Source organism: Balaenoptera borealis, assembly GCF_965194805.1.
Source record: "Balaenoptera borealis genome assembly, chromosome: 9".
NCBI classification, from domain to species: Eukaryota; Metazoa; Chordata; class Mammalia; order Artiodactyla; family Balaenopteridae; genus Balaenoptera; species Balaenoptera borealis.
In genome coordinates, this window is record NC_138873.1 from 11,852,065 (window position 1) to 11,874,082 (window position 22,018).

Here is a 22,018-nt window from a genome sequence, read left to right on the forward strand (position 1 = left end):
GATAGATAGAAATTTATGTAAAGAGCTTGGCCTATTGCCAGTAGTCAGTAAATGGTTGCTATTATAATTATTCTCCTTCCCTGTCGTCTTGTAAAGGGACATATAATCTAGTCATCCTGACAGAAGGAGCTGTTTTTAATCAGAGGTAGTAGAATTTTGAAATTCTTTCATTGCTAGCAAATTTTACATAAGGAGGACTTTCTGTTGTGATAATTACATACTTTACACATATAAGTTACTTGATATAGATATAACCGTAGTCAATCATAACATAGACAACACTCAACCAATTAGCAAAAGGTGACTTACAGCCAAAGTGATTTCCTAGTCCACTGTAAGTTGTAAGTACAGAGATCAATGCTAGAAGCAGACCCACTGACAAGAGCAAGAAGTAACAATTATTACTGTGGCAGAAAAGCTATAAAAAGCAAATATAAAACTGAAAAAAAGCACAGCACTAAGGCATCATAACCATTGAGGCCATTGCTCTACAGGCAACAGTGACCCAAGTCATCAAGAAAAGGGTGAAATTGGGTGCATTGTTCTTGGGTTAGGAAGAGAATTGTGCAATACAGTTTAGAAAGATTTCCATCTGTATGTTTCTGTTTAAGAGATGTTAACACTTAAAGGAGTTACATTGGTTGAATAGGAAATTATTAAACATCTAATTCCTTGATGAGTCTGAGTAAGTGAGTTTCTACTGTACATGTTCTGGTCCTGTTTAAAAAGCAAAGCAGGCTGACTTTTTGAAATCATGTTGTAATCTTCACCCTTAGAAAAGTCATTTGTAACATTATCTTAAATTCCTTTTGAATAATAGCATTAGTCTTTTCTGTGTGTTCTATATAATAAAAAAACTTTTTTTCACCTATTGTGTTTCATACTGTAGATTCATTATCGTATAGTTTGCCTAACAGTTTTGTCCAGCCCTTATTTCAACAGTGTTTGGGTTCCTACTTTGTGGCAATTTAGAAAGAAGGTAATATCACTGGGCTGGGTAATTAATCCTTAGCCCACTGTACAGTGTCGGCTGCCATGAGCCCCTCACCATGAGAAGGTGGCATAAAACATACAAAATGGCTATTTGATACAGTTTTTTGTTCTCAAGGAATTGGTAATTGGGCATAAGTACCTTATAATTGGGTATAAGTTCTTTCCTCATCAAATTAGATCACCAGCAAACTATCTAGTTAGACCATAGCTCCTTGCCCCCCACAGAAAGCATTCACTAAGACCTTGACTTGTCAGAGGAGAGAGATTTTTAGGTGACCATGTGAAGAATACGTCTGCATTTGTTTTCTCACTTTTATTAAAGGCATTCTCTATTTGTTCCTTGTACCCTTTGCAAAACTTAATACCAGAAAAACACATGATCTCTTGGAAACTGGATATAATTACTGCCAATACTGAGTGAAAATGATATAATTCAGTAGGTCAGCTGTGAGATCGAACATCTCCAGGATTGTTACGATGTAAAGCGCTCACGATTTACATACATGTTTCTCCTATCATGGTTTGGCTTGCTTTCTTCTTTTACAGCCTTATTTAATGAATATTTTTTACTCAAAGCTTACTCATGCCTCATTTTGGAAGAATATAGGATTGGAAACTAAAATAAAAATGATAGAACAATTTGAGTGTCTGTATAAATACCCATTTGGCTGTAATGAAGTGTGTGCATTCATAGTCAGCTGTGCCTTTGAGCACATTATGAGGCAACACCTCCAGTGTTTTGAAGTGTTATTCTTGAAGGGTTGTAATAGTGATCTTTCCCACCCCTTCGTCATTCCCCAAATATCATTATGATAATGAAAACATTTTCCTCTATTACTGGTTAGTTAGAAGGTCTTTCTGTGTCATTGCTGAATATCATCAGGTGTTGAAATGGCTGCTGTCTGTAATCATACTGTCATTTCAGTTTGTATAACATTTTTTTTTTTTTTGCCTCCATAATTGCTTCAGGGCCTTCCCATAAAACTGAACACCAGCATTCATTCCTTCTGCAGTGGGAAGGGGGAAGATTAAGCTACAGAGTGGTCCTGGAAAAGGTAGACCTTTTAAAGAACAGGACGACTTGCTGTTTCACTGACACTTAAGCCTGAAGGGGAATCCAAAAAAAAAAAAGCAACTTTAAACTTAGGAAAGGAAGGTGAATGTGTATTACATCAGGTTTCTGGTATGCAGCTGTGTGTGTCAGTGTGGAAAAAATTAACATTTCAAACTTGGTTGAGTTATCAGAGCATGTAAATTAATGCCAAAAAGCCAAATTTACATTGACATTGTGAAACAAGCTTTTAGTTCTGCCTCTTCGTTTTTGGTATGCTTATTTGTTTTAATTATGTGAAGCATAATTATAGAAAAAAATTTAATGTTCTTCATTGATGGTAAATGCTATCATTAAATACACAGTTTTTATACAGTAAGAACCTGTCCCATAGAGAGCTATCTCCTTTTTTATTTTTATGGTATATTGAGGTTATTATATTTTCTAAGATTAATTGTCTGGAACTCATCAGATTAAGTTTTAGCAAATCATGGTAACTTAAAATAATCCATAAGTACATTAATATTAGAGGTACACAATTATTTTTGCTAAACTACCATGGCTAAATGTATCAAAGTAGATGATTCCCAGACTTAAAATGTTTAGCCTCTAATTAGTAAATGCTTTTCAGGTATGCATTTCTCAAATTGTAATTGATTTATCAGTGAAATAAATCTTTGCAAGTTTCTGGACCCTACAAATTTTGGGAGCCCCAAATCTCACAGGCTAGGAGAGGAGTTTTCCAGCTTCACAGAAAACTGAATGCCATTTGAGCATTCACTTATTCATTCACTTATCAAATATATATGAAGCACCTACTATGTACTATTGCAGCTGCAGGGGATATTAAGGTAGATAAGAGACAGGTGCCCTTAAGGGGCCTATGTTGTTGCAGGGAAAAGAAACTTAAATATACATAATTGTAATACACAGTGCTCTAAAGAAGCATGTGCAAGGCACATTGTTGACCCAAAGGTGTGAGTGATCTACAACTGGGTGCCCTGGTCCATGTCTCCCCTCTGGCTTCTGTGGTGGTGCTTTCGTCCTTCCTCAGTTGCCTGAGTTAGTGAAGAGGAGAGTTAGGAGAATTAGTTAGCTTTAATTGAGCTAGAGAAGAAGGTCCAACGGATGCTCAGGGCAAAAGTTCCTTGAATTGGAGCCAAGGTTCTCTGAGCTCCCTGAGCTGAGATTTAATGTGGAAAGAGGGTTACCTCTTCCTTTGTAACCTACTTTAGATGTGTTTGTTTTCATTGATTTTAGTCACTCCTGCATGTTGAGCTTTATAAGCTCAGGGATTGCATCTGTTTTTTTTGTTGTTGTTTGTTTTTTAAGTAAGGACTTCAAGAATCAAGTTTTGTGTTGGGTCCAGGGCACTTAACACAATGCAAATTTATAGATGGCTTAGCTGTAAGGCTCTTTTTAGTTAGGTGCCAGCGCTTCAGTAATGTAAGAGCATTTCTTAAGATGTGATGCGAAGGTGGATGAGATGGAGGAAAAAGAAAAAAGAAGATAAAGGAAAGAGTACTTTTTTCCTTTATTTATTTTTCTTTTTTACTCGGAAAAACTGAAGGAAGAGGAAGGAAAGCAAATAGTGGAAGGTAGAAATAGGCTGGGAGGTAGCTTTTGTTAAAACGTGCGGGTAATTCATTAGGTTGAAAGTGCCTGTGGATCAGAAGTACTTTAGGGGTGCTCTGGTCAGGGGAGTGATTCAGAGTGCCGTGAACATACAGCTTGGCGGTGACACATGACTTTCTGCTTGTTTGACGCTAGTTGTCGATTAAGTTAAAGATCTTGGTAACATGTAGAATCCTTTGTATATACTTAGGCTACAAAGATTTAGTTGAATTAAGTCCATCTTTCCTATGATTTGCTCCTAATTAATTCTCAGTATTTCATTATAATGTCCTTAGTCTCTAATTTATTTTTTATCAATAATTTTTAATTGAAGTATAGTTGGCTTACAATGTTGTGTTAATTTCTGCTGTATGGCAAGCTGATTCGGTTATACATATATATATACATTCTTTACATTCTTTTCCTTTATGGTTTATCATAGGATATTGAATATAGTTCTCTGTGCTACACAGTAGGACCTTGTTGTTTATCCATCCTGTATATAATAGTTTACATCTGCTAACCCCAAACTCCCAATCCTTCCATTCCCCACTCCCCGTTCCTCCCTTGGCAACCACCAGTCTGTGTTCTCTGTGTCCGTGATTCTGTTTGTTTCAAGATAAGTTCATTTGTGTCATATTTTAGATTCTACATGTGTTATCATATGGTATTTGTCTTTCTCTTTCTGACTTCACTTTGTATGATAATCTCTAGTTGCATGAGTGTTGCTGCAAATGGCATTATTTCGTTCTTTTTTGTGGCTGAGTATAGTATTCCATTGTATACATGTACCACGTCTTCTTTATCCATTCATCTGTCGATGGACATTTAGGTTGTTTCCATGTCTTAGCTATTGTGAATAGTGCCACTGTGAACATTAGGGTGCATGTATCTTTTTGAATTATAGTTTTGTCTGAATATATGCTCAGGAGTGGGATTGCTGGATCATATGGTAATTCTATTTTTAGTTTTTTAAGGAACCTCCATACTGTTTTCCACAGTGACTGCACCAACTTACATTCCCACCAACAGTGTAGGAGGGTTCCCTTTTCTCTACACCCTCTCCAGCATGTTATTTGTAGACTTTTTAATGATGGCCATTCTGACCGGTGTGAGGTGGCACCTCATTGCAGTTTTGATTTGCATTTCTCTAATAATTAGCAGTGTTGAACATCTTTTCATGTGTCTATTGGCCATCTGTATGTGTTCTTTGGAGAAATGTCTATTTAGGTTTTCTACCCATTTTTTGGTTGGGTTTTTTTTGTTGTTGTTGAGTTGTATGAGCTGTTTGTATATTTTGGAAATTAAGCCCTTGTGGGTCACATCGTTTGCAAATATTTTCTCCCATTCTGTAGGTTGTATTTTTGTTTTGTTTACGGTTTCCTCTGCTGTGCAAAAGCTTGTAAGTTTGATTAGGTCCCATTTGTTTATTTTTGTTTTTATTTCTGTTGCCTTGCTTAGTCTGTAATTTTTTTTTTTTTTAATGTCATACATTTATAGCTACTTTATTTATTTATTTATTTATTTATTTATTTTTGGCTGTGTTGGGTCTTCGGTTCGTGCGAGGGCTTTCTCTAGTTGCAGCAAGCGGGGGCCACTCTTCATCGCGGTGCGGGGACCGCTCTTCATCGCGGTGCGCGAGCCTTTCACTATCGCGGCCCCTCCCGTTGCGGGGCACAGGCTCCAGACGCGCAGGCTCAGTAGTTGTGGCTCACGGGCCCAGCTGCTCCGTGGCATGTGGGATCTTCCCAGACCAGGGCTCGAACCCGTGTCTCCTGCATTAGCAGGCAGATTCTCAACCACTGCGCCACCAGGGAAGCCCCTTAGTCTGTAATTTAAAAAAGACAGGTAAGAGTTGAGTTTTTGCTAACTCTGTACAGAAATACAAGTCATTCTGAGGGTCAGAATTAAGATAATGTATTATTTGTGATGTTATAAGCTATTGTTATACTGTTGTCTGCCACTATCCCCAGTCACGTGTTGAAAGTCAGACACCACAGTTGCCTGTTGCAGTGGACACAACACGCTATTAGTTCATTAATGATCATTCTTAGTCTGGCTTTTCAGATTTATTTAACGATGCACAGACTTGAAGAAAATAAATTAGTTCTACTCTTCTCCAAAGTGTATGAGCTCATTTTATTGACCTTTTTGTAAACTAGATGCTTTCTGATGCAGCACCTGGAAAACTGAGAATTGTCCATGGAGATGTCTTGACGTTTAAGATAGAAAGGGCTTTTCCAGAAAGTCTCAAAAGACAGTGGGAGGATGGTAAGTGACTTTGGGTTGGTTTTCTTATTTTCTTTTGTAATTATTTAGATCACAAGTATTTATGTTACTTATTATACATTATAAATGTTTATTATATATTTATATTAAAAATTAAATGAATAGAATTAAATAGGTGATGTGCATTGCAGTTTTTTTCTGCTTTTCCACTTTGTTCCAAAGTAAGATAAAGTAATTTGATTTTATAATTCTAATTTATTTACCCGATATTTTTCAAATATTTTGGGTTCTGTTCAAATAAAGTTTCCATTTTTATTATACCATATAAGGATGGAATGAACTCTAAAGTGTTACTTTTTCCAAAGGGTGAAAAAAGAAGTGTTTTAGTGAACCAAGCTGTACCCACACCTTTCTAACTTTATTTCCATTGTCTTTCACATTCAATGACTAACCAAGGCGCTCTTCAATCACAGTGTTTACTGGGTACCTGCTATGTGCTGGCTCCTTGGAATACGTAGATAAATGGGGTGTGTTTCTTGCTCGTAAAACCCCTCAGAACACCTGGAGGAGCGATTCTGGCATGCCCCCACGGCTGCCCCCCTTGTCTCTGGCCGCTGCACGCCAGGCTCCTTCAGAGACGCCAGCACTGCCCGTCTCCCCCTTTCAACCCACTGTCCTCTTCTCGGCACCAGCCTTCAGGTTTCTGCCTGCCCAGCCCGTCACAGACACAGTGACAACCGACCTAACTGCCTGCTTCAAACCATCTCAAGTTCCCTGGCATTAATCTGACTGTTACTGTCTTCTAGACGATTTCTCTGCTCATGTCTTCCCTGATACCAGGCCCTCCTATTCCTCCTTTCACATTGTTGGGAGCTTTCTCTAACTATTCTTTGCTGGTGGTTATTTTTCCACCCACATCTTACATGTTGTTTCTGCGATGGGGGGAAGGGGTGGAATCTGCTGTTCTCATGCAGCAGGTTTGCCTGGATTTCTCCTCCCCTGTGGTCTCACTTACCACATATATGCTGCGCACACTTAATCTTCATGTCCAGCCTGTATCCCCTGCCTGGGTATCTGACAGCTTCATCTGGGTGCCCCGTAGGAACTTTGACCTCATCATGTCCAACGCAAATGATCTTTTCCCTCAAACCAGTTCTTTTTCATATTTTTCCTAAGCCAAAACCTGAAGACTTTGACTGACTGAATAGTAATTAGGTAGAATTTTTTTTCCTTGATAATTCAAAGCGGATTGTGAGAAAACATTGCTTCTGAAGAATAAATGGACTGGAAAATACTCAGCCATGTCTTTTTGTATATTTTTGTTTGATGCTGTTCATATCCAGTTTGATTTTACTCTTAGCTAAAATTGTATTCAGAATATATTGATGAAATAATCATTCCAAGTTATTTTTCTTATGCCAACCAGATCCTCCAAATGTACATATTATTGGAAATCTGCCTTTTAGTGTATCAACTCCACTGATTATCAAATGGCTTGAAAACGTTTCTCATAGAAATGGACCTTTTGCTTATGGCAGAACCCAGATGACTTTGACTTTTCAAAAGGAAGTGGCAGAGGTAAGTTTTAACATTTTCTGGCTATTTTATCATGTGATCAAATTACCAAACAAAACAAAAAGACTGTGATAATTTGGAGTTGAGAAAGGGAAGGGGGCTGCATGTCTTGTTATTCAACAGATAGACTTTGATTCAGCTAAACCTGCTGGGCATTCCCATGGCTGGAGTGTTCCAAGTTTGTCTCTCTAGAAAATAAACCCTCAGGGCAGACGAGAGCAGTTTTTGAAGTGCAGAGGTTTAAGGAGGGAATCTGTAGACTATAAGCATTTTTTAAAAAATTTCATTATGACATATAAATACAAAAGAGTATATAATGTATATGCATGGCTTTGTGTATGTATGGCTTAATAAAAAGAACATATGAATCTCTGCCACCCAAGTGAAGTTAATAATTAAATGACAGACATCTTTGACACCCTCTTGTGTACCTCATTCTGATTACATCTCCTGTCCCCCACCTGCTACCAGGATAATCTGTACCATGAGTTTGCGAATTATTATTCCCTGCATAGCTTATCGCATAGATTCTTATCTGTATAATTAATATACTTTAGTTTTGTCCATTTTTTAACTTTATACAAGTGGGTTCATACAACATGTGTTCTTTGTATTCTTTTTATCCTGATCTGCTCATGTTCATAGCTATAGTTTATTTGTACAGCTGTTTACTACCCACTCTTTGACTATTTATCTGTCAGATTTATCTGTCCATTTTCCTGTTTTGGGACCCTGCATTAGTTTCAGTGTTTCATTATCACAAACAAAACTGTCATGAATGTTCCTATTTTGATGTCAGCTGGTGCACATAGGCAAGATTTCTTCAGGGTATAAACCTGAAAGTGGCAATGCTGGATCATTCTGCAGCTTTAAATTTACCACTCTTTTTTGCAGTGTCTAATCCGTTGTTAATTTTACTCAGTTTATTTTTCATTTCAGATATTGTATTTTTATCTCTAAAAGATTCATTTGAGTCTTATTATATCTTCCCTTTCTCTCATTATGTTCATGCTTTCCTTGGCATTCTTATGCATATGTATAATATTTGTAATGGCTATTTTAAGATCTTTACCTACTAATTTCATTACCTCTGTCATTTCTGTACTGTTTTACCAGTTGACTTTGCCCACCCTCTTTGCTATGGGTGCCATTTTTCCACTTCTTTGCAAGCCTGATAATTTTTGACAAGATACTGGATATTCTGAGGTTTTTGTTTTTTTAATGTTGGGGATGCTTCTGGCATCTAGTGGGTAGAGGTTAGGGATGCTGATAAACATCCTTCAGTGCACAGGACAGTCCCCCACAGCAAAGAATTACTCAGCACTAACCAGCCCAAAATGTCAATAATGCCACAGTTGGAAAAACTTTGTTTTAGAGTATTTGGCTATAAAATCCATCACAAAAATGTAGGACCCTTTTGTGTTTGTTAGAAACTCTAAGATGACATCCTCTTTTTCCTGAGGTCCTAGTCATCTCCTCCTCGTGACTCTGTTAATTCTCTTCTGTTGGTTTGAATTGAGGCCATGCTAATAGTTCTCCTTGTTTTCTCAACTTTTGGATTTGTCCTTGGTTTTTTTCTCAGCTGACATGATTATTATGGTATTTCTGTTCTTCAGTAACACAATAGAAATGCAAAATACTATGTACTCTGATTCTTTGGGGGTAAAGAACAAAGGAACAGGCTGAAGAGGTGGGGTAACATTTTCAATGACTCAGTGTCAGTTGTGCTTATTAATAATAGTGTTGCTTCCACTTAACCGTATGCAATTATTTTTCTTTAACAAACAGTTGATTTTAGTTAAATTTTAATATTAATATTGAGAAGAGTTTATATTGAGTCTGCAATTTACAGAATGCTTTTGAAGTGTAGATAACACTGCTCCTCTGACGATTTTCACATTTTTGCAAGTGAAAGTTTCAATGGGAGACTAAGCAGCATTCTCTTATATAACCTCTGTTTGTTCTTGACACTGTCATATTTGTAATTTGGTATTTAGCCACAGAAAGCACTTTTAAACATTTGCTTGGCTTGGCTTTGTGAGTTACAGAACAGAAATGAGCATGTTCCTCCTAAGACTACAGGGTGTAAATTTAAGAATTCAGCTCACACATTACGAGGCGTGTAGACAGTTTAAAGTTACAGCTCATAAAATAGAATCAGACTGTGTAGCAATAAATGAGGCCTTAACAAATCTCATCTAACCTCATAGATGATGAAACTGAGGTTCCAAATAGTTTAATGTCTTCCAAAGGTTGTGGAGCTAGTTACAGGGAAAGCTGAACTTGAACACAGGTCATATGTTTTCTGCTGAAGTCACGATGCTCACGTTCTTTCTGTGACCGGACCTATGGTCTTTTCTTTCTGGGTCCAGCATCAGCCTCTTCATCTCCTGCCATCTCCAGGGGACCCTGGCTGGTTAATGGTCACATCCCTGGCAGGGAGGGAATCACCTCTGCATTAATTATCTCGTTCTCATCGTCCCTGGTGTTTGGCTGTGCAGCTTCTCAAGTGTAAGCCTAATTTTTCTGTTTGTACTTAAAATTATTTTAGATGAATAGGAAAATAAATAACACTGTCCTTGTGAATTCTTTGACCCGTTGTTTTTCTTATATTCAATCAGAATTTTTTAAAAGCTCAAGGGTTAAGAGTTTTTCTTTTTACTGAAAAATTACCTGGTTTGATTCCCTGGGCTTTTGCTTTTCAAATCTATCCTGTGATGGAGTTTGAATTTTCATAGCTTTATCTGTAATACATCTATCAAAGAAACATCAATTCATGTTTGAATGGTTGATCGACCGTTTAACTCATGCTAGCGTTTAATGAAATCTCTTTGCAGAGCTTTCTGGTTTGTGGCTTGAATTTTTCCTTAATAAATTAGGGACAGGTATGTGTGCTGCTTTCTTCTAAGTTGTAAGATAGGATTCACATATTTTCATCTCCACAGCCTGTGTGTATTTGCTACAAAGATTGGATGGGTTACATTGGATGGGTGTCCATGAGGACACCCCTTCCCCTGGCAGAACTGGATACGTAGGTGAAATATGTTATACTTAAATGTGTCTTTATAGCAAATTAGCTTACCATCCATGCCTCCCTGGTTTGCTTTTTGGTTAAAGTGATTTTTAAATTCTCTTCAGTGGGAACACACCTTTCAGATGTAAAGTAAAATACTGGAAGAAAATCCAGGATGAGATAATTTTTTAAGTCTGGGCATTTCTTTTGGTTTATTTTCTAATTTTGTGATTATGTTCATGCTGCATTTTAGTTTTACACAAATGCTTTGAATTGTGCCAGTTTGCACAATGCATTTTAAAAATTTTGAATCTTATGCCAGTGGTAAAGTTCCTTTTTTCTTTATAAAGAACTAGACATATTTTTGACCATTTGATCCATAAGCTTATTCTTTAACTTAAATCTGTACTTCCATTATTTGTCTTTGTTTTTGGTATTTGCATGAGAATATGTACAGTTCTTGGCTCTACATATTAGTAAGGAAGAATTTATTTTGTTATATATACTGTAGCAACTCATCACTTGTCTTGAACTTGACTTCCCGGTAATTTTAACTGTCCAAATACAGACAAGAGCCAGGTAATCTTTACTTTAGTAAAAAGGGTTGAGATGAGGGATGGCTTCTAAGTAACAAAATATGCTACAAAATCTACGGTTAACTTTGCCCATAGGAAATTTTCTCAGCATCTCAGATTAAAGCCTATTTTTAAATCTTACCTAAGGCAAAGCTTTTACAAGCCAAATTATGTGGTGTTCATGCCCACAGCTGGTTAGAAGCAGCAAAGTATAAGGGACTATTAGAGTTTGACACGTGACAGTGAAGCAGGAAAGAGAAACACCCAGCACAGTAAATATATTGGGTTGGCCAAAAGATTCCTTCGGTTTTTAAGTAAAAATAAAAGACACATTTTTCATTTTTACCAAGAACTTTATTGCACAACGTACTCCACTACCTTCTGCCATTTTTCAGGCAACTTCACAATTCCATCTTCCCAAAACTTTTTATCTTTTTGAGCAAAGAACTGTTCCAGGTGCCTTTTACAGTCTTCCAGGGAATTGAAAGTTTTTCCATTAAGAGAATTTTGTAAAGACCGAAATAATCGGAAATCCAAAGGTGCAATGCCTGGTGAATATGGCGGAGGAATCAGAACTTCCCAGCCAAGCTGTAACAGTTTTTGCCTGGTCATTAAAGAAACGTGGTCTTGCATTGTCCTGATGAAAGATTATGCGTTTTCTGTTGACTAATTCCAGACACTTTTCATTGAGTGCTGCTTTCAGTTGGTCTAATTGGGAGCAGTACATGTTGGAATTAATAGTCTAGTTTTCTGGAAGGAGCTCACAATAGAGGACTCCCTTCCATTCCCACCATATACACAACATCACCTTCTTTGGATGAAGACCAGCCTTTGGAGTGGTGGTGGTTCATTTTGCTTGCCCCACAATCTCTTCCATTCCATGTTATTGTGCAGTATCTACATTTCATCACCCACCACAATTTGTTTTAAAAACGGAGCGTTTTCATTACATTTAAATAGAGAATTGCATGCGGAAATACAGTCAAGGTTTTTTTCACGTAACTTATGTGGTACCCAAACAACAAAGCATTGAATATAACCAAGCTGGTGCAAATGATTTTCAGCACTTGATTTGTACATGTTGAGTATGTTGGCTATCTCCTGGGTGGTATAACGTTGAGTTCTCAATTAATTTCTCGATTTGATCGCTATCAACTTCAACTGGTCTACCTGACCGTGGAGCATCGTCCAGCGAGAAATCTCCAGCACGAAACTTCACAGACCACTTTTGACACATTCAATCAGTCACAGCACCTTCTCCATACACTGCACAAATCTTTTTTTTGAGTTTCAGTTCCGTTTTTACCTTTCTTGAAATAATAAAGCATAATATGCCGAAAATGTTGCTTTTTTTCTTCCATCTTCAGTATTAAAATGGCTACACAAAAATTTTGATAAGTTTTTTCAATGCACGCTGATATGACAGCTGTCACAATCTAACAAATCTGTTTTGAATGTAGTTAAAGACAGCTGAGTGCTACTAGAGCCATCTTGCGGTGTGGGGGGTAACAAATGAACTTTTGGGCCAACTCAGTAACTCAAAAAGTGCTCCGTCTTTGACTGTTTAGTAGTACGGCACAGCCCAGGCATACCTGGCCCCAGGATTATTCCAGTAATTGTTGGTATTTGTAATGTTGACTCTATCATTCAGAAGAGATTTAGAATGTCCAGGGAGTTCTAAGAACATAGAGAAGCAGGATACATTTTAGAAAAATAAGTATGCCTAATTTTTTTATCCACTACTCAGCTTTGTCCAATCTTAATATATTGCCATATTTTTCATATCTTTTTTAAGAAATAAAATAGATATGTTTGGAGCCCTCTTCTATCCCCCTTTTCCCTCCTATGAATTGAACTGTCTTAAAATTGATATTATGCCCATGAACATGTTTTGCTTGCTTTACAGATATAGATAGATACACACATGCACATAGAGAGTAAACAATAAGAAATAATCTTTTGAAGTTTTTATGTGAGTGGAATCATACTGTACATATTTTCTGTCAATTATTGTTTACTCTTTGGGATTTACGTTGGTGTCTCTTGTTATTCATTGTAACTATTATTTAGCATTCCATTGTCAAAATTACCACAGTTTAATTATCCACCTATTGATGGACCTTTATGTTTTTCCACTTTTTTTTTGGATACTACATATAATGTTGCAGTGACTATCCCTGTACATATCTCCTTGTGAAGCAGGTCTCTAGGATATATTCATAAAGGTAGACCTAAAGGATCATAAGCGTTTACCCAACTTTAGCTTTAATATATATATTGCCAGATTATAGACCACAGTGCTTGTACCAATTTCCCCTCTCACTAGCGGCATATGAGAATTCCTGTTGCTCCGTATTGTTGCCAGTATTAGGTTCTGTCAGGTTCTTTTTCTGTTGTTTAAATTTTGTTCATTTCGAGATAGCCTCAACCACCAGAGGGCAGACAGCAGAAGCAAGAAAAACTACAATCCTGCAGCCTGTGGAACAAAAACCACATTTACAGAAAGATAGACAAGATGAAAAGGCAGAGGGCTATATACCAGATGAAGGAACAAGAAAAAACCCCAGAAAAACAACTAAATGAAGTGGAGATAGGCAACCTTCCAGAAAAAGAATTCAGAGTAATGATAGTGAAGATGATCCAGGACCTCGGAATAAGAATGGAGGCAAAGATTGAGAAGATGCAAGAAATGATTAACAAAGACCTAGAAGAATTAAAGAACAAACAAACAGAGATGACCAATACAATAACTGAAATGAAAACTACACTAGAAGGAATCAATAGCAGAATAACTGAGGCAGAAGAACGGATAAGTGACCTGGAAGACAGAATGGTGGAATTCACTGCTGCGGAACAGACTAAAGAAAAAAGAATGAAAAGAAATGAAGACAGCCTAAGAGACCTCTGGGACAACATTAAATGCAACAACATTCACATTATAGGGGTCCCAGAAGGAGAAGAGAGAGAGAAAGGACCAGAGAAAATACTTGAAGAGATTATAGTCGAAAACTTCCCTAACATGGGAAAGGAAATAGCCACCCAGGTCCAGGAAGCACAGAGAGTCCCATACAGGATAAACCCAAGGAGAAACACGCCGAGACACATAGTAATCAAAGTGGCAAAAATTAAAGACAAAGAAAAATTATTGAAAGCAGCAAGGGAAAAACGACAAATAACATACAAGGGAACTCCCATAAGGTTAACAGCTGATTTCTCAGCAGAAACTCTACAAGCCAGAAGGGAGTGGCATGATATACTTAAAGTGATGAAAGGGAAGAACCTACAACCAAGATTACTCTACCCAGCAAGGATCTCATTTAGATTTGATGGAGAAATCAAAAGCTTTACAGACAAGCAAAAGCTAAGAGAATTCAGCACCACCAAACCAGCTCTACAACAAATGCTAAAGGAACTTCTCTAAGTGGGAAACACAAGAGAAGAAAAGGACCTACAAAAACAAACCCAAAACAATTAAGAAAATGGTCATAGGAACATACATATCGATAATTACCTTAAACGTGAATGGATTAAATGCTCCAACCAAAAGACACAGGCTTGCTGAATGGATACAAAAACAAGACCCATATATATGCTGTCTACAAGAGACCCACTTTATACCTAGGGACACATACAGACTGAAAGTGAGGGGATGGAAAAAGATATTCCATGCAAATGGAAATCAAAAGAAAGCTGGAGTAGCTATACTCATATCAGATAAAATAGACTTTAAAATAAAGAATGTTACAAGAGACAAGGAAGGACACTACGTAGTGATCAAGGGATCAATCCAAGAAGAAGATATAACAATTATAAATATATATGCACCCAACATAGGAGCACCTCAATACATAAGGCAACTGCTAACAGCTATAAAAGAGGAAATTGACAGTAACACAATAATAGTGGGGGACTTTAACCACCTCACTTACACCAATGGACAGATCATCCAAAATGAAAATAAATAAGGAAACACAAGCTTTAAATGACACAATAGACCAGATAGATTTAATTGATATTTATAGGACATTCCATCCAAAAACAGCAGGTTACACGTTCTTCTGAAGTGCGCATGGAACATTCTCCAGGATAGATCACATCTTGGGTCACAAATCAAGCCTCAGTAAATTTAAGAAAATTGAAATCATATCAAGCATCTTTTCTGACCACAACGCTATGAGATTAGAAATCAGTTACAGGGAAAAAAACGTAAAAAATACAAACACATGGAGGCTAAACAATACGTTACTAAATAACCAAGAGATCAATAAAGAAATCAAAGAGGAAATCAAAAAATACCTAGAGACAAATGACAATGAAAACACGACGACCCAAAACCTATGGAATACAGCAAAAGCAGTTCTAAGAGGGAAGTTTATAGCTATACAAGCCTACCTAAAGAAACAAGAAAAATCTCAAGTAAACAATCTAACCTTACACCTAAAGAAACTAGAGAAAGAAGAACACACAAAACCCAAAGTTAGCAGAAGGAAAGAAATCATAAAGATCAGAGCAGAAATAAATGAAATAGAAACAAAGAAAACAATAACAAAGATCAATAAAACTAAAAGCTGGTTCTTTGAGAAGATAAACAAAATTGATAAGCCATTAGCCAGACTCATCAAGAAAAAGAGGGAGAGGACTCAAAAAAAAAAAATTTTTGTTCATTTCATGAATATGAAACTGTATCTCATATGGCTTTAATGTGCATGTCCCTAATCTGTAATTTACTTAATAGTTTATGGTTATGGTTCATTTGGGTTGCTCTTACCATATTTCTCATCATATTTTCTATTAGTTGTTTATCTTTTGATTATTGAGCTATAGGAGTTTCTTCTAAACACTAATCCTTTGTCAAATATGAGTTTCAAATACCTTGTCTCAGTCTGTGACTTATCTTTATAGTGTTTTTATTATACAGAAGTTTTTAATTTAAATAGAAGAAAATATATCAGTCTTTTATGGTTTCTGCTTTTTCATTATTATTTTTTAAACATCGTTATTGAAGTATAATTGCTTTACAATGGTGTGTTAGTTTCTGCTTTATAACAAAGTGAATCAGTTATACATATACATATGTTCCCATATCTCTTCCCTCTTGCATCTCCCTCCCTCCCACCCTCCCTATCCCACCCCTCTAGGTGGTCACAAAGCACCGAGCTGATCTCCCTGTGCTATGCGGCTGCTTCCCACTAGCTATCTATTTTACATTTGGTAGTGTATATATGTCCATGACACTCTCTCCCCCTGTCACATCTCACCCCTCCCCCTCCCCATATCCTCAAATCCATTCTATTTTTTTTTTTAAACATCTTTATTGAAGTATAATTGCCTTACAATGGTGTGTTAGCTTCTGCTTTATAACAAAGTGAATCAGTTATACATATACAATATGTTCCCATATCTCTTCCCTCTTGCATCTCCCTCCCTCCCACCCTCCCCATCCCACCCCTCTCGGTGGTGACAAAGCACCGAGCTGATCTCCCTGTGCTATGCGGCTGCTTCCCACTAGCTATCTATTTTACATTTGGTAGTGTATATATGTCCGTGACACTCTCTCACCCTGTCACATCTCACCCCACCCCCTCCCCATATCCTCAAGTCCATTCTCTAGTAGGTCTGTGTCTTTATTCCCGTCATGCCACTAGGTTCTTCATGGCCTTTTTTTTTTTTTTTCCTTAGATTCTGTATATATGTGTTAGCATACTGTATTTGTTTTTCTCTTTCTGACTTACTTCACTCTGTATGACAGACTCTAACTCCATCCACCTCATTACAAATACCTCCATTTCATTTCTTTTTATGACTGAGTAATATTCCATTGTATATATGTGCCACATCTTCTTTATCCATTCATCCGATGATGGACACTTAGGTTGCTTCCATGTCCTGGCTATTGTAAATAGAGCTGCAATGAACATTTTGGTACATGACTCTTTTTGAATTATGGTTCTCTCAGGGTATATGCCCAGTAGTGGGATTGCTGGGTTGTATGGTAGTTCTATTTTTAGTTTTTTAAGGAACCTCCATACTGTTCTCCATAGTGGCTGTATCAATTTACATTCCCACCAACAGTGCAAGAGGGTTCCCTTTTCTCCACACCCTCTCCAGCATTTACTGTTTCTGGATTTTTTGATGATGGCCATTCTGACCGGTGTGAGATGATACCTCATTGTAGTTTTGATTTGCATTTCTCTAATGATTAATGATGTTGAGCATTCTTTCATGTGTCTGTTGGCCATCTGTGTATCTTCTTTAGAGAAATGTCTATTTAGGTCTTCTGCCCATTTTTGGATTGGGTTGTTTGTTTTTTTGTTATTGAGCTGCATGAGCTGCTTGTAAATCTTGGAGATTAATCCTTTGTCAGTTGCTTCATTTGCAAATATTTTCTCCCATTCTGAGGGTTGTCTTTTGGTCTTGTTTATGGTTTCCTTTGCTGTGCAAAAGCTTTTAAGTTTCATTAGGTCCCATTTGTTTATTTTTGTTTTTATTTCCATTTCTCTAGGAGGTGGGTCAAAAAGGATCTTGCTGTGATTGATGTCATAGAGTGTTCTGCCTATGTTTTCCTCTAAGAGTTTGATAGTGTCTGGCCTTACACTTAGGTCTTTAATCCATTTTGAGTTTATTTTTGTGTATGGTGTCAGGGCGTGTTCTAATTTCATACTTTTACATGTACCTGTCCAATTTTCCCAGCACCATTTATTGAAGAGGCTGTCTTTTCTCCACTGTATATGCTTGCCTCCTTTATCAAAGATAAGGTGACCATATGTGCGTGGGTTTATCTCTGGGCTTTCTATCCTGTTCCATTGATGAATATTTCTGTTTTTGTGCCAGTACCAAACTGTCTTGATTACTGTAGCTTTGTAATATAGTCTGAAGTCAGGGAGCCTGATTCCTCCAGCTCCATTTTTCGTTCTCAAGATTGCTTTGGCTATTCGGGGTCTTTTGTGTCTCCATACAAATTGTGAAATTTTTTATTCTAGTTCTGTGAAAAATGCCAGTGGTAGTTTGATAGGGATTGCATTGAATCTGTAGATTGCTTTGGGTAGTAGAGTCATTTTCACAATGTTGATTCTTCCAGTCCAAGGACATGGTATATCTGTCCATCTATTTGTATCATCTTTAATTTCTTTCATCAGTGTCTTATAATTTTCTGCATACAGGTCTTTTGTCTCCTTAGGTAGGTTTATTCCTAGATATTTTATTCTTTTTGTTGCAGTGGTAAACGGGAGTGTTCTCTTAATTTCACTTTCAGATTTTTCATCATTAGTATATAGGAATGCAAGAGATTTCTGTGCATTAATTTTGTATCCTGCTACTTTACCAAATTCATTGATTAGCTCTAGGAGTTTTCTGGTAGCATCTTTAGGATTCTCTATGTATAGTATCATGTCATCTGCAAACAGTGACAGCTTTACTTCTTCTTTTCCAATTTGGATTCCTTTTATTTCTTTTTCTTCTCTGATTGCTGTGGCTAACACTTCCAAAACTATGTTGAATAATAGTGGTGAGAGTGGGCAACCTTGTCTTGTTCCTGATCTTAGTGGAAATGGTTTCAGTTTTTCACCATTGAGGACAATGTTGGCTGTGGGTTTGTCATATATGGCCTTTATTATGTTGAGGAAAGTTCCCTCTATGCCTACTTTCTGCAGGGCTTTTATCATAAATGGGTGTTGAATTTTGTCAAAAGCTTTCTCTGCATTTATTGAGATGATCATATGGTTTTTCTCCTTCAATTTGTTAATATTGATGTATCACGTTGGTTGATTTGCGTATATTGAAGAATCCTTGCATTCCTGGAATAAACCCCACTTGATCATGGTGTATGATCCTTTTAATGTGCTGTTGGATTCTGTTTGCTAGTATTTTGTTGAGGATTTTTGCACCTATGTTCATCAGTGATATTGGCCTGTAGTTTTCTTTCTTTGTGACGTCTTTGTCTGGTTTTGGTATCAGGGTGATGGTGGCCTCGTAGAATGAGTTGGGGAGCGTTCCTCCCTCTGCAATATTTTGGAAGAGTTTGAGAAGGATAGGTGTTCTTCTCTAAATGTTTGATAGAATTCGCCTGTGAAGCCATCTGGTCCTGGGCTTTTGTTTGTTGGAAGATTTTTAATCACAGTTTCAATTTCAGTGCTTGTGATTGGTCTTTTCATATTTTCTATTTCTTCCTGGTTCAGTCTTGGCAGGTTGTGCATTTCTAAGAATCTGTCCATTTCTTCCAGGTTGTCCATTTTATTGGCATAGAGTTGCTTGTAGTAATCTCTCATGATCCTTTGTATTTCTGCAGTGTCAGTGGTTACTTCTCCTTTTTCATTTCTAATTCTATTGATTTGAGTCTTCTCCCTTTTTCTCTTGATGAGTCTGGCTAATGGTTTATCAATTTTGTTTATCTTCTCAAAGGACCAGCTTTTAGTTTCATTGATTTTTGCTATTGTTTCCTTCATTTCTTTTTCATTTATTTCTGATCTGATCTTTATGATTTCTTTCCTTCTGCTAGCTTTGGGGTTTTTTTGCTCTTCTTTCTCTAATTGCTTTAGGTGCAAGGTTAGGTTGTTTATTCGAGATGTTTCCTGTTTCTTGATGTAGGGTTGTATTGCTATAAAATTCCCTCTTAGAACTGCTTTTGCTGCATCCCATAGGTTTTGGGTCGTCGTATCTCCATTGTCATTTGTTTCTAGGTATTTTTTGATTTCCCCTTTGATTTCTTCAGTGATCACTTCGTTATTAAGTAGTGTATTGTGTAGCCTCCATGTGTTTGTATTTTTTACAGATCTTTTCCTGTAATTGATATCTAGTCTCATAGCATTGTGGTTGGAAAAGATACTTGATACGATTTCAATTTTCTTAGATTTACAAAGGCTTGATTTGTGACCCAAGATATGATCTATCCTGGAGAATGTTCCATGAGCACTTGAGAAAAATGTGTATTCTGTTGTTTTTGGGTGGAATGTCCTATAAATATCAATTAAGTCCATCTTGTTTAATGTATCATTTAAAGCTTGTGTTTCCTTATTTATTTTCATTTTGGATGATCTGTCCATTGGTGAAAGTGGGGTGTTAAAGTCCCCTACTATGATTGTGTTGCTGTTGATTTCCCCTTTTATGGCTGTTAGCATTTGCCTTATGTGTTGAGGTGCTCCTATGTTGGGTGCATAAATATTTACAATTGTTATACCTTCCTCTTGGATCGATCCCTTGATCATTATATAGTGTCCTTCTTTGTCTCTTGTAATAGTCTTTATTTTAAAGTCTATTTTGTCTGGTATGAGAATTGCTACTCCAGCTTTCTTTTGATTTCCATTTGCATGGAATATCTTTTTCCATCCCCTCACTTTCAGTCTGTATGTGTCTCTAGGTCTGAAGTGGGTCTCTTGTAGACAGCATATATATGGGTCTTGTTTTTGTATCCATTCAGCCAGTCTGTGTCTTTTGGTGGGAGCATTTAATCCATTTACATTTAAGGTAATTATCGATATGTATGTTCCTATTCCCATTTTCTTAAATATTTTGGGTTTGTTATTGTAGGTGTTTTCCTTCTCTTGTGTTTCTTGCCTAGAGAAGTTCCTTTAGCATTTGTTGTAAAGCTGGTTTGGTGGTGCTGAACTCTCTCAGCTTTTGCTTGTCTGTAAAGGTTTTAATTTCTCCATCAAATCTGAATGAGATCCTTGCTGGGTAGAGTAACCTTGGTTGTAGGTTTTTCTCCTTCATGACTTTAAGTATATCCTGCCACTCCCTTCTGGCTTGCAGAGTTTCTGCTGAAAGATCAGCTGTTAACCTTATGGGGCTTCCCTTGTGTGTTATTTGTTGTTTTTCCCTTGCTGCTTTTAATATGTTTTCTTTATATTTAATTTTTGATAGTTGGATTAATATGTGTCTTGGCGTGTTTCTCCTTGGATTTATGCTGTATGGGACTCTCTGTGCTTCCAGGACTTGATTAACTATTTCCTTTCCCATATTAGGGAAGTTTTCAACTATAATCTCTTCAAATATTTTCTCAGTCCCTTTCTTTTTCTCTTCTTCTTCTGGGACCCCTATAATTCGAATGTTGGTGCGTTTAATGTTGTCCCAGAGGTCTCTGAGACTGTCCTCAGTTCTTTTCATTCTTTTTTCTTTATTCTGCTCTGCAGTAGTTATTTCCACTATTTCATCTTCCAGGTCACTTATCCGTTCTTCTGCCTCAGTTATTCTGCTATTGATCCCATCTAGAGTATTTTTAATTTCATTTATTGTGTTTTTCATTGTTGCTTGGTTCCTCTTTTGTTCTTCTACGTCCTTGGTAAATGTTTCTTGCCATTTGTCTATTCTATTTCCAAGATTTTGGATCATCTTTACTATCATTATTCTGAATTCTTTTTCAGGTAGACTGCCTATTTCCTCTTCATTTGTTAGGTCTGGTGTGTTTTGACCCTGCTCCTTCACCTGCTGTGTGTTTTTTTGTCTTCTCATTTTGCTTATCTTACTGTGTTTGGGGTCTCCTTTTCACAGGCTGCAGGTTCGTAGTTCCCGTTGTTTTTGGTATCTGTCCCCAGTGGCTAAGGTTGGTTCAGTGGGTTGTGTAGGCTTCCTGGTGGAGGGGACTAGTACTTGTGTTCTGGTGGATGAGGTTGGATCTTGTCTTTTTGGGGGGCACGTCCACGTCTGGTGGTGTGTTTTGGGGTGTCTGTGGCCTTATTATGATTTTAGGCAGCCTCTCTGCTAATGGATGGGGCTGTGTTCCTGTCTTGCTAGTTGTTTGGCATAGGGTGTCCAGCACTGTAGCTTGCTGGTCTTTGAGTGAAGCTGGGTCTTGATGTTGAGATGGAGATCTCTGAGAGATTTTCGCCGTTTGGTATTACATGGAGCTGGGAGGTCTCTTGTGGACCAGTGTCCTGAAGTTGGCTCTCCCACCTCAGAGGCACAGCCCTGATGCCTGGCTGGAGCACCAAGAGCCTTTCATCCACACGGCTCCTTTGCTTTTTGTTTCAGTCTTGC

At 37.3% G+C, this 22,018-nt stretch overlaps 1 protein-coding gene across 1 annotated transcript in view; it reads left to right on the forward strand.

The window, feature by feature from the left end:
- Positions 1-22,018, forward strand: part of TFB1M (transcription factor B1, mitochondrial) — a 65,454-nt gene that overhangs the window by 11,224 nt on the left and 32,212 nt on the right. Inside the window, exons 3-4 of the mRNA XM_082404655.1 lie at positions 5,821-5,929; positions 7,314-7,465. Coding sequence (XP_082260781.1) covers positions 5,821-5,929; positions 7,314-7,465 — 261 coding nt within the window. The remainder of the gene's footprint in view (positions 1-5,820; positions 5,930-7,313; positions 7,466-22,018) is intronic.